This window comes from Larimichthys crocea, chromosome XXI (assembly GCF_000972845.2).
Source record: "Larimichthys crocea isolate SSNF chromosome XXI, L_crocea_2.0, whole genome shotgun sequence".
In the NCBI taxonomy this organism is placed as follows: domain Eukaryota; kingdom Metazoa; phylum Chordata; class Actinopteri; family Sciaenidae; genus Larimichthys; species Larimichthys crocea.
In genome coordinates, this window is record NC_040031.1 from 6,855,021 (window position 1) to 6,868,897 (window position 13,877).

The following is a 13,877-nucleotide window of genomic DNA, read 5'->3' on the forward strand; positions in this document are numbered from 1 at the left end:
GTCCTGGTCCCCCCTTTTTAGAGTAAATGGTTTATTTATATATTAAATGGGTTTTTTTTATAATTTAAAAAGTGTATTTTATATATGTTTCTCTCCTTCAGAGAGAAAGAAATGAAACATGTGATTGCTCTTCTGACAAATCAGCTTCTTTTTCACAGACATGGCTCTTGGTGGTGTGAAGTATGGTTTTCAGGTACTCTTTTCACATCTGACTTCACACAGCGTCTGCTTTATAACTTAGCAAGGTGTGAATTTGTGAAGATTTTTTAGACATGAACACATAAGCAGTGAAGCAGACATAAATTCTCTCACCACACGATTGGTCTTGACAGTGTGACAGGCACATACTGTACAACATAAAGTGGTTGTTATGCATTGCCCCTCATTGTGTGGTGTGTGTGTGACACCATAATGAGTTAAGCATAAAACGTTGGAACCTGGATTCATTCAAGAGCAGTGACGTCGTTCTCTGAGTGGAGCGAGAGAGAGTTTTTGGGAGACCTCTGCAAGTGGAACTCCTTGCGAGGCTGGGCTGTAACCTGAAGCCAAGAGAAGTGGGAGAGAGAGACTGAGAAAGGAAGAGAGAGAGAGAGAAGGAGAAATGGAGGGAGGGGGAGGGAAGGACTGAAGGGCCATGAGAGGGTGATGTCAGCTGAGTTCAGAAAGTAAACAGAGTTCCAGACTGCAGCATGCTGTCTGCGGGACGGGGACTGCAGCTGGGGCAAACCCATGGGGGCACCCACACAATCCCCTGGACCAGCAACTTTATCTCTGGGAAGGAGGGCTGGTTCCTCTTCGTCTCCCTCTTCATCCTTATCTCTTTACCCCAAGGGACAGCCTGGCCTTACGGTAAGACACTAGCAAAAACCTTCACTTCTTTTGTTTTTGTCTCTTGGTTTATGTTCTTTGTTCTCAAAAAGTCGGCATCAGCACTCCCTCCATCCACTCACTCTTCTCATCTGTGCTTTAAGAGCACAACACCACTCAGCATGGCTTGTAAAAGGAGACCCGTAGAGAGACAGTGATGTAAAATCCAGCCTTTTACAGAGACGGCAAAAAAGAAAAACAGCACTGACAAGTTTGTCTTTATAACTCTTGTGCCGAAATACAGAATGAAGGATTGTCCTGTGTGGCTTTGTTTATTGTCACATTAAAAAGGGCTCTGTGGTGTTCATACTTTTTTCTACTCATTGCAGCTGCTCTTTGTGTAAAAATAAAAAATTTAAAGTGAAATTGTTTCTTGCTCTTAAGTTTAAAAAAAACCCCAAAAACTGCTGGATATGGCCACACATTCCTTGAGGTAAAGTGTGGTGGTTGGAGTTCTAATAGGGCTGTTGAATCTTGGCACTCGTTCCCCTTTGTGCAAGAGCTTCTCTTTGGCTAAGAGATTGTTATGGTGGAGTTCTCACTGAGATTGAGATCATCTCTGCATGTTTACCCTGGGTGATCAGTTGAAATGCTGCAGGAAGGCATGAGTCACATTTGAGTTAATCACGTTGGCTGTGGTAATGTGTATACCATACCTCGTCTCCAAGACTCCTACCCGAACCTTTGCCCTCTGTTTGATTCCTCCTCGCATGGTTACCAGACTGTAAAATAATACCTTCAATTTGTAATGTTGTTGAATGTGGCAAATACCTGGGCAGAGCACAGCTGTCTTTGTTAAGAGAGCTCCTTCTAGCAGATATACCTACTTGTGTTGTTGTCAGCTGAGTCACTCTTTGTAAGCACTTTTCTATTGAGCAGCCTAAAAATAGTTTCCTTCTTTTTCAAGCAGAGTAAATTTGTTTATATTCAGATCCTGACTTCTTTTCTGTTTACATGTGTGTGTAAACAGAGAGACCTTTCTGATCTATGTAAGACTTCATGTTCAGGACCCTCCACCCACCTGAATCCCGAGATGTCTTGTCCGTCTGACACACTATCCTTATAGTATATTTAAGTAAAGTCCACAGGGATGTTGTCATGGCTACTGGATAGTGTGCTAGTTGGAAACAAAGACCGAGACTAGCATATGTAAAACAGATATTTCATTTGGGGAAAGTAAAAACTTGGCACAGGACATAGTTACAAGAAGAAAAACATGGCCTCTGATTGAGCATTTGGAAAAATAGTGTGTCATATCGGAGAGTTCATTCCGAGTTAAGGAGGTTGAAAACAAATGTGCACATCTCAGACTCCTGTTTGACCCACATATTTGTATATGTACATACCATTTGACCAAAGTGGATAACAGTCTGATAGGGTATTTCATTGGGTTTGTGGTTTCTTTGCGGAGGGAAGTTTATTTAAAACAATCTACAGGATGACCACAGGGATCAACGTTTGGGATCAGACTACATTCAGATATGCAATGCCCATAGAAGTCTCCTGGGAGTTTCCCTGTTCCATGACAGCAAAATCACTCCAGCCTCAAAATACCAGACAGCAGCTGAGGGCAGTAGGCAAAAGCAATTATACACTTGCACATACATGCACGGCACGTGCATACACAGCTGTTGTAAAACCAACTTCTTTTCCATGATACATCAGCATGAAATAAGTATTATTTTGTCAAAAGGAAACTACTCTTTGACTACTATTTATTCAGTAGTTGATATATACTGGAATCTGTCGTTCTCTTTACAGGGAACTTTCACGACACAAGTTTACTTACTTTTAATTATGGGAGGGAGTAAGTATGACTTAATGATGCTCTGGTGATCTTGATTATACAAAGCAGCATGGCAACAGTTTGTAAAAATATGACTACTCTAAACTTAAATCTTCTCATCTAACTGACCAAGAAAATAAATATTCACTGAACACATCTTAAAGTTCTTACCGGCCTCTCTTCAAACCTTCTCTGCAATGTGCTCTTTGGTTTCATTTGAAATTTATAGCTATGATAACAGTGTAGTAAGACAAGACTCGGCTGATAAAAGACAGTTTCTGAGAAGTGAGCAAGAAAAAGACAAACTAGACGATAACTGTACAGAACAGAAAGCAGTGAGCTTAGCTGCATTTCTGATAACATTTGGATATCAAATTAGAGCTTAATTATACAAGTTGAGTCTGAGACTCTGGAGGCATCTCTAAGCTGTGAACGTGAACTGAGGCAAATGTCGATGCTGATACAAACACAATACATTACAATAAATAATAAAGGCCCGACCTTGGGTTTAAGTACATAATGATGCTACAGTTTTGGTGCCGATGCAGACATTTGAGTCACTTAAGGTAAAATTCTGCACCTACAGCACATTTTAGATGCAATGTATCCATTTTTAATAATGCTGTTTTTTCCAGGGCTTGTGAAACAGTTGTATGCATCTGTGAGTTTTATATTTGCACATAAGGCATTGTTAAGGTAAGAAGAAATATTCCAAACTGAACAATAACATGAACATTTGAAACTTTGTTCTTGGCAGAAGTTAGGATTTGCTGTTGTTCTCCTACATGTTTCTAGGCCAAGGAGGCAGCAAGATCAGACGCAGGGTCACAAAACTCACATGAATTTCCGTGGTAGCTTCTCTGCCCCTGATAATAATGATGTCAGTCCCTGGATCCACATCAAAGATGTGCAGCTGAGCCATGCCGGCTAATAACCTGGGCCTGTAGAGTGTCTGATTGGGTGGGAGTGCTTTATGACACACGGGGGTCTCCACCAGGCGATGGGGGATCTATTATGATTCCTGTGTCACTGCTATTTTCATTTCTATGGCTTCTTGACATGCATGTTGGGGAGTTACATCTAGGAGCTGAACATCTGGAATGGAAAAAAATAGCAGATACCACTTACATAAGACCAGAAAAGCCAAACAACTCACAAAAAAAAAATCCTCATGCTTAGTTGCAAGACTGGGGGGAAAACAAACATTTGTGATCTGCTGTTAAATTGTATTTTTGTTGGTTGGTGCCAGCATCTCCTCACACACACACACACACACACACAAGTTATACATACACAGGGGAAATATGGTATGTAAACACTTGATAAACTAAAATAAATAACATCAGATAGACCAGATGAAAAGGGTCCTAGATAGCCATGAGGCATAATAAAACATTGTTATTAGATGAATTTCCTTTAAGTTACGACACCTCTCTGTTAACACTTCTGGTCTGTGATTAAATATGCATTAGCCAGGGGCACACAACACAACCACAATTGGGTTAAATGACAGGTCTGAACAACAGATCATGACAAAGAGAATGAAATTTGCATGTTGTGATTTTCACCCATGCAAATACATTTTCTTCGTGTCTCTGTTTGTTAAAAACACCTTCTCTTGTATACGTGTTCTTCCACACCTGTTCAGACCTTTTCTAAACAGTTGTAAAAGCTCACCTGGAATTGTTACTGTCCAAGCTGTATTTACCTGCAGGTGTTGACCTGGAAGCCTTATAGATGTGTTTTTACAAGACAGTAGTGTTTCCTGCTGAAATGAATAAATTCAAATTGCCAGGGCCAAGTCAAAACACAGCTATGTAAAAATGATGTTGTAAATCAGTAAACACTTATTAGGCGGGGAGGCCAGAAAAAGAGAGATGCATTCCAGCTGACATCCAGCACTAGGGAGGGAAGCCTTGCAGTCACGCTTCAGAGAAAAAACATAACACTGTTATCAACAGAGCTGGAGGTCAGAAAACTGAATCTGTTCAGAGTGAATAAACACACTGAAAATGCTGCTGACTGTGTTCCTTTGCCTCAGTGAGGACCATTAAGAAAACAGCTTGTGGGAATCTGGAAAGCTAATCCTGTCTAAAATGCATGCTCTTTCATGTCATTGACTGTTTGAGGTGACGCAGATGAATTTCCATCCCTAGCTTAACAAATAAATATCTATTCTCCTGTAAATCTCTATAAGTGTACTGAGGGAAGTTACATCCAAAGGTTGTCATTTCTCTATCTAAGAACAAGACACACAGCAGGGATCCATGTAATGGCATTACCAGTCCAACTCATAAAGTCTGTTGACCTTTCATGTTTATGTCCTATAAATCAGGTTTCACAGTCTCTCCGGCCAGTATCCTTTGAGGAAGCAGAAAAGTTGTCCCATAAGGGGAGATGACGGTGTCAGCACCTCTTAATCCCCATGTGGCAGGCATCACACCTTTAAATGCTGTTTTCATCCAGCACTGTGAGGCAGCTAATGGCCATGGTTCATAGACTAAATAGTTACAGTAACACAGTTGACAATGGCTTTATTCCATCCACTCTTGTTTAACAATATCCAGCCTCTGACTTGTGTAATTTGTGTCATGGTTGTTTGAAATGTAGTTGCTTCTAGCTGCATGGTAATGTATGTGAGTAAAAGCAAAGTTTGGAAAGACTTCTAAACAAAGTAAGGCTACTGTAATCAAGCAGTTAACAGCTTCAATCCAATAAAAATCATTTAATCATGTATGTTTTTTTGTTCTTTTCTTTTCCTTGGATGAAGTAAAGGGGAACTCCACCAATTTGTAAACAGGTGATGGGAAGTACTTATTCATGTGGGAAAGAAGTTGTTCAAAGCCTTTTGTGTCTCCAGAGAGAGCTCTGTTAGATCTGATAAACTGCCTCCAGTGATGTCTTGGGTCAGCAATGATGTGAGCTGAGGTCTGCAAGTTTAGAAATGACATAAATCTGAAGGTGTGCAGTAGAAATGGACTTATCCAACCACTGTAGCCTGCCAGCAAACAATATCACTTGTTTAGTATGTATTTGAAATCGATTTCACCCAAACTGCACTGAAGAGAATAACAGTTTTAAGTAAGACAGTGGTAAAACAAGTTTTTACTTGCTGTGCTATTGTCATAATGCATATCTGTACTTGACTCACAGTGCTCTGCATAATCCCACTCTTGGCGCAGTGTCTTCTTCTTGTCTCAACAGACATCTCTCTCTAAACATCGCCATGCTAATGCCATAGATGTTTGTGGTTCTCACACTTGGTTAAAAGAAGTCCACAAAAATGACAATCTGATCCGAAGCAATGAGCACCTCTGTTTTTGAATCAGGGAGGCAAACAGAGCTAAACAATAGAAGACAATGCAAGAACATCAGCTTTGTTTCGAAAAACAAAGCGTGGGGCTTGAAAGTTTACATTGCGTTTCTACCACAACAAGAGTCGCAGCATGTGTATTGTGTAAGAGACTTGTGTGTACTGGCGCCATTGCCCAAAAACATCTGAGTAACATTAAATCATGGTCTGGGATTATACCCCATGCCACAAAGACAGAGGACTGACCACATGTTGTCACTAGCTTGCTGAACATACTTTAAGTTTAATATACAAACCCAGCTGAGCCTACATTATCAAAACCCCAAGAACAGACAGGCATCATAAAGCAGCCTGCAATGACTTTAACAGCTTCATGAAGCACAAACCCATGTCCTTAAACTCACATTAAAGTTGACCTATTGGTATTGAACTACCTACTTTCTGTTTGATTAATGTCAGTGTGTACGTCATACCTCACTGTGTCTTCTAGGAGAAAATGAGGAGAAGGCCAGAGTGTAGCTTGACTGAGTTACAATTTATGATATCATTAATGTGGAAGGGCAACAGGGACAACATTCCAGGACATCTGCACTTCTAGTTGACTGAAAACCACGAAGAGATCTCTTCTTTTGTGCGTCAGCACATTTGTCTGTGTCTTAGATCCTTAAATTCAGAACTCATATAAAGAACAAATTGACGTAGTGTACAACTACAGCAATACAAATAAAACCAGTAGGCAAAGTGTGTGTGTGTGTGTTTTTATGTGGGAAAGTAGCAGGAAGACTAAATGGTGGGAGTTTGAGGGCAGAGATGTTATTGTGACTGCAGGGCTGGGAGAAGGGTAAGTACAAAATGCTGCACCGACATTGTTCCAAGTTTAAAGTGCAGCTTCTGTTAGTTCTCCGTCCACATCTGCCACAAGAGAATTTCCACTTGTCTGTTTCGGCTTTTGAAATCCACTGTTACATAATCATAACAACTTAGGCTCAAACGTCCTTGAATCAATGGTTTCCAACCTAATTAAACATTGCATTTATTGGGTAAAAACTTTTCAAAGGGCAAGGTCAATGTTTACATTCCCCTTTATAAATCACTTGCTGATTAATGATTTTACCGTGACTTTACCGTTGTATAAGGGAGGAAGTAAACTACTGAGAGATTTGTGGTCTGCTAAAAGGAGTGTGCAACCATATGGCAGTGGAAATAACCAGACAGCCAGTGCAGAGCAGCAGCTCGGATAAACACTGAACTCACCAGAATCCTTCCACTGCTACTCAGGCTTCAGCTGACCATAAACGTCTGCTCTCATTTCCCCACAAGGCGGGTCACTACATATTTTTATACTTTCTCCATCGTTTGGCTCATCTCCTTTTTTGTTTCAGCATGCGTATGAAATGATGATTGCACAAACAAATTTCCTACTTGCTTGTTTTAGTTGTTTTTCCTATGTTGCTGACTCTAAAATATTGTCCTGTTTAGAATACAGGCATCTGTACAACCACTGCCCAGGCCCAGAGTGGAACATTATGTGCAGAGGCTGCTGCGAGTATGATGTCATCCGCTGTAAATGCCCCCTGCAGGGGACTCCGGTGGGCTACGCCGTGCCCTGCTGCCGCAATGCCATCAATGAGTGTGATCCCTGCATCATCCACCCAGGTACAAGGACGTTGCAATCATCATAACATTGAACAGAATGAAAAGTTGGCTTGCGCATTCTCTTAAAATATACATCTGTTCTGATCCAATAAATCTCCATCCATGAAACTAGTCTTTTTATAATATCTGTAGCGCAGTTTGTGCAAGACTAAGTGTTCTGCACAGCTGTTTGCATTGTAGCATTGCAAACACTATGACAGAATGCCTGGAAATAATTTCTGCCATCTAATTTGTTTTCAGGCCAATTTAGCTTTGACTCTTTCGCTTGACTTGCTGGCAGAATGAATTCAAAATGATGAATGATGAATAAGTGAATGATTAGAACTTTAATTTGTGAATGAAATGTGTGTAAATCTATCAAAGTACAGTACAGACGTGACAGTATAAGCTACACAAGCTCACTCATCCGTGAGTTGCTTTCTTCAGGTTATTTTCCTACATGCCATCCACTTTGCAAAGTATGACATGTTTTCTTCACAGTTTGAATGGATGCATTTTTTCCTTTATGAGGGAAAAAAAGAACCAGATGTTCAGAATTTAATGGATACCTATACATCACATTTTACTGTGAAAATGTTCCCTACCCCTGATGTGTTCATCCAAGCCCATTTTGTTCTAAAATTCTTACCTGTGGCCCCCAACTTCCATCGAGACAAAGCAGTCTCTTAAGTGAAAATCCATCCAATCCATCCCACAGGAAGCCATTTTCTTCAAATTTCTATTTCAGGAAGCAGCAATATGTTTGTACATTCTGTTATACTGAAAGATGAACTCAATGAGTTTAGCAGAGATGATCTAAAGGGAACATAGCAAGGGGTCTGGTGAACTTAGGTGACACGGCTCAAGACATTACCAGCTCTGACAGACAATTCTTTTTAAAGACTCAGTTTCAATTATGTTTATCGTTATCATTCTGGTCTGTTAGTCTGGCTCCTGCTTTACTGTAATTATTTTCTATTTCTTTTAGGTTGCAGTATATTTGAGAACTGTAAGCGCTGTAACAACGGAACATGGGGCCCCAGAGATGACTTCTTCATTAATGGCAAATACTGTGCTGAGTGTCGGCCTGGTTGGTCTGGTGGGGACTGCATGAGTAAGTCTTTTCATTCTCCTAATTAGCAGATCCTACATGGTTTTACTATAAATTAGGTTTTTTTTAAAATGCATACCATGTATTATATGTTTTTTCCTTTCGTGCTGATTTATCTTCTTCTTGGAAACTATGCCAGCTTGGAAGGCTGCCATATGGCCAGGAGGTTTTCCATGTGTAGCTGAATGACAAGTCAGAAGCAACATTTGGGAATTACATAAAACATTTTAACATTATGACAGTAGCTTTCTCAATATGCAAATATTCTGCCAAGGGGCGCAATAAGCATACATTTAATTAAAAGCAGAAACTGGAAAGGCTGCTGAAAGCCTTTGTTCCTCTTGTGCGTATTGTATTTATCCTAACTCAAATGTAATTACTTTTAGTTCTGAATGGAAACCAAAGCAGCTGAATATAGAAGCTCAAAATAACAATTAAGCTGTAAATGACAGCCTCTGACACCAGTTTCTGCACGATTTTCCAAATGGAATTTATCCCAATGTGTTTTTCAGAGTGCGGGGGAGTTATCCATAAACGACAGGGCCACTTGGTGCTGGAGAGTTACCCCAACAATGCTCGGTGTGAGTGGACCATCCAGGTGGACCGTCCCTTTACCATAGACCTCAGGTAAGACCGGAAACATTCTGTTTCTGTTATTGTTCACTGGTCCTCGTTTACTTGCCTGTGTCATCAGAGGGACTATGATACAGAAGTAAGGGTACTAATAATATTTACTGATAGTTTCTTTTCTTTCTTTTTTTGTTGTTGCATATTACAAAGCATGATGGGTAAAACCACAGGTTAGATTGTTTGTCTTCTCCATCAGCTGCAGATTCAAACAAGACAAACCGTCAACAACCAAGCTAACATATCTGTGAGGCCTTGTTCAGGTACAGTGTTTTAGGCTCAATGCAGAGTTTAGCATGTTAACATGCCCACAATGGCAATGCTAATACACATTCACAATCATAGTTTAGGATATATATCATGCTAACATTCGCACTGCTGAAGCTGATTGGAATGTCATTAGATTTTAGATATTTTATCATAAACCAAAAAGTGACAGCCACAAATTCCTGCACAAAAGTTCATGGAAATCCAATCGTTGTTGAGATATTTCAGTTTGGACCAATGTGGTAACAAACTGATATTTCCATCCTTAGTCACACCGCTAACGTGGCTTAAAATTATATTTCAAGATTGAACAGCCATGAGGTTGTGCCCTAGATATTCTGAATAATCACAGACTTCCTCGTCAAAAGTTTTCTTTGGAACTCCCTCCCACTGAAGAATCCCAATGAAACTATGGAGAAGTCTGTTAGGTTGCATAACCAACAAGTGAACAAATAATAATTGATGTGTATTATGACCACACAAATAAATATGTACCTGTCGGAAACTGAAGAATCGTGCATACCTTTGTGTCACTAAAGTTAAAATCTCTTCAGTTTGGCATTAAAGCATCATTTTTTGGGATCTTCATTGTCCATCTGTAATAGTTATTAACGGTTGGCGTGCCTAAGTAAGATTTCCAGTCAGTTTAGATATTTCTGCAAGATGTATGTCGTGGACGGATGGCAAGTCTACAGCAAAGTTTGGAAACCACAACATCCCCCTTTTTTTCAGAAAAGTTATTACTTTTCAGTGCTTCAGTGTGATAACTTTTCTCCATTACACATACAGCACTTTACAGGCAAGCGTTTGTGCATGGTTTTAGCAGAACAAAAGCTTAATGCACATACATTCAGGCTCAGCATGTAGTTCATATAATACCATTTTACTGTGTGCATATGAGACATTTAATGACTCCAAATAATGTATTCTGCTATGTATAAAAGCTTTGCATTAAACTTAACAACCGTGAACTGTGAGATGCATACGTTTCTAGGTTTATTCTGTAACAACAAACATCAACGTAGCAATCAGTAATGTTTGTATGGCATATTTTGAGACATAAATCCAATAAAACCGTTCAATGAAAAAGAGCTGCTGTGCTCAGAGGTAGACTCATGGAAAGTTACATGTCCACGTGAGAGTGACTGGGGACTCACTGGCAGGGCTTTCCTGTATTTTTCTGCCTTTAACTACAGTGACTTGCAGTACACTCACATCACAGGCAACATATTTGCCAAATTACAAGTGGCATTAATTGTTGGGACCTGCTGCAGGCTAACATTTAACATTACTGTATATCTCATTAGTCTAAGCTTCCATGACCCAAAGGTCTCACTCACTCTTCATGGCATCCATTTCAATGTAAGGCCAAGGAGATTACATCTGAAATCACCAGGAGGAAGAAAGAAGATCCAGATCCAAATCCAGCTGGCAGTCCTCTCAATGTCACACTCTGACTGCAACACATGAATTGAAAGTGTATGCAAATTTCTCCAAATACTCTTAAATTCACATTTAAACTGCCCCCAAAGCTGCTCCTTCTGGATGTCCTAACACTAAGAATGTTTTGGAAATGTTAACGCATTACTTAGAAATTCATCCCAGTAATCACCAGTGGTGCTACTTGTTTTGGATATAATGCTGGTGCAATCAACATGTTTATTCAGGATTTACGGCTCTATTTTTATAGACATTTAACAGCAGATGATCTGCAATAATGAGATGCCTATAGACTAGGATGGATAATGCTGTTTATCGGCTGGGATTATTGCCATTACATGAATGTTATGGAATTTATATGTGCTCTTAAAACTAAAATGAGCACATAATGATAACAATACATCTATTAAATATAGGTCTAAAAAGTCTCAAGATGTTTCTTGAGCCTGCCAAAGGCACAGAGCTAAAGATGGTTGTATTGTTCTTTATCTCATCTATTACATCTTAACTCATAAAATGTTGGTACAACATTGCTGCATACAGTATTAATGTCATCTTACATGCCTATACCTGTACTTATGATCTCAGGTTAATCTTTACTGCTGTGCGCAACTCCCCCTAAGCTTTGTTACATAGAAACAAAACAAAATACAAAGCAACATCTAAATCTTTACCTGCTGTTGTACCAATGAGACTCATTTCACACACCGTTAATCACCTTCAGCAGATGTTAACGTATTCAGCAGCTATCATTATTGTTCATTACTTGTTTGCTGGCTGAAGATTTGAATGTGTCAGTACCATGATGCCAGCTGAGGTGGTACTTCCACAGAACACAGGTTCTCTTAATCTCATAATATGGGAAAACAGGAACATAGCAGCACCAAAATCGATTTCAAACTCAATTAAGTTCATCTGTGTTTTCCCTTTTTCGTCATACTCATTCTCTTACTAATAGGTTCATGATGCTGAGTCTGGAGTTCCATCAGTCTTGCCGCTATGACTACGTGGAGGTTCGAGATGGTGACAGCATCAGCTCGCGTGTTATCGGTCGATTCTGTGGGAACAACCGACCTGCCCCAGTTCAGAGCTCTGGCAACAGTCTGCATATACTCTTTGTGTCTGATGGTTACAAGAATTTCGATGGATTCTTTGCCACTTTCCAGGAGAGCTCAGGCAGGTCAAATACTAGTCATCTAACCACAACACAAAATGTCTGTTACTACTATTTATATGTATTTACTGCTAATACTTATTTACTTCTACACCTATGATGACATAATTCATTCCCTGCCCCAAATCCTAATCACCATCGTATTCATAGACTAAGGGTAAACCCAAAACCAACTCATATCTCAATAACAGAACACCACAATAGTGTGTCCTTGCTTTACACATAATGAAAAGTTATTTGTAAAATCATACTCAGTGAACAACAAGGGACTCTTTAGACTTATGGGGCACAACAACTGTAAACAAGAAAGCGGTTTCCAAGGCACTCGGCATCCAGCCTATAATAAAAAGCAGTGCATGACTAACACCTACGTGTTTCTGCAAAAAGCCTTCGTCAGGTTGTCGAGCCTGTTGAGAGACCCTGTTGATGAACGCAAGGACAGACCAAAATGTCTACTTTCCAGGAATGTCCTCGTTCTCAAGGTCTAAAACCCTGAGGGACACACACGTAATTTACCAGCGGCTAAGCCAGATCTAGTAAAAGTAAACAGAGGCTTTCTGTGTAGAAATGCCCACACACATTCAGAAATGGAAAGAAGCAATGGCATTTAAATTGTGCCAGCTTTGAATATGAGTCCTTTGATGTAACTTGGTGAGAATAGCCATTCCATTTAGAATACAAACTGTATCATTATACTGCTAATAAATACAACATTTCTTCTTGTACCCTAATATCACATACACTTGTATGTTTACAGCTTGCAGCTCCTCTCCTTGCCTGCATGATGGGACTTGTATCCTGGACAGTTCTTACACTTACCACTGTGCCTGTCTGGCTGGCTACACAGGCAAGAGGTGTGAAAATGGTGAGTCTGTCACAATACTAAAGTCACTACAGTTTAATCATTCCTAAAAAAAAAAATGCTGATATTTTATGTTTGGAGGGGGGTGATGTGGCAGGGTTGTGTCATTTTCTCTGGAAACTAACAAACCTAGTTATATGCTTATTAAGAATTGACTTCCACCTTTTTTTTTTTTTCCTTGTTGTTGCCCAGAGGCAGGCAGTGATTCACTGTCACAAGGGAGAGGTCTGTGGTTTGGACTAGGTTCAGGCCAGCTGCCTTCCCTGTCTGTGCAGTCCCATCTATGGTTTTGGTCATTGAGCATTTCTATAAAGAAAATAACAGTTTCAGCACATTGCTGCAAATCCAAATGACCATCTACTGTGACAAATATGTTCACATGAAATTACTGCTGTGGACAAAGTAAAGACAATGACTGGGCAATGAAATTATAGGGGGAAATACTTTAACAAAATATATGGAGAATATGGAGAAAAAAGTTTCTTAAAATTAAGTGATGTCAGCTGTCAACTATTTTGGCTTCTGAGGATACCCACTATATGCTACTTTAAAGCTGTGAGGTCATTTTGCACTAACACACAGACAGAGCTCTACTTCGTCATGTGGGGTACTACTCAACTGGCCTTCAAGGTCTTTTATTTATAGGTGTCTGGACCCTTACTTGTGTTTTTACAACCAATACACCTCCCTTAAGATCCTGCAAAAACAGACTTCCCGAACCCCACTCACTTTTTTCTTGTCGTGTCATTTTCAGGGCTAAATTTGAGTCTATAAAACTAATGGTGAAACAATTCA

General features: G+C 39.8%; 1 protein-coding gene across 5 annotated transcripts in view; it reads left to right on the top strand.

Moving 5' to 3' along the window:
• pamr1b (peptidase domain containing associated with muscle regeneration 1b) overlaps window positions 1-13,877 on the top strand; it is a 60,869-nt gene that overhangs the window by 39,353 nt on the left and 7,639 nt on the right. For 4 of the 5 annotated variants that reach the window (XM_027272554.1, XM_027272553.1, XM_027272552.1 and 1 more), the window contains 5 exons: window positions 7,446-7,622; window positions 8,590-8,715; window positions 9,225-9,339; window positions 12,005-12,222; window positions 12,978-13,085. In XM_027272554.1, coding sequence (XP_027128355.1) covers window positions 7,493-7,622; window positions 8,590-8,715; window positions 9,225-9,339; window positions 12,005-12,222; window positions 12,978-13,085 — 697 coding nt within the window. In that variant the 5' untranslated portion in view covers window positions 7,446-7,492. Of the gene's footprint in view, window positions 1-411; window positions 850-7,445; window positions 7,623-8,589; window positions 8,716-9,224; window positions 9,340-12,004; window positions 12,223-12,977; window positions 13,086-13,877 lie in introns of those variants that run through there. The other variant, XM_027272550.1, reaches the window with a different exon arrangement.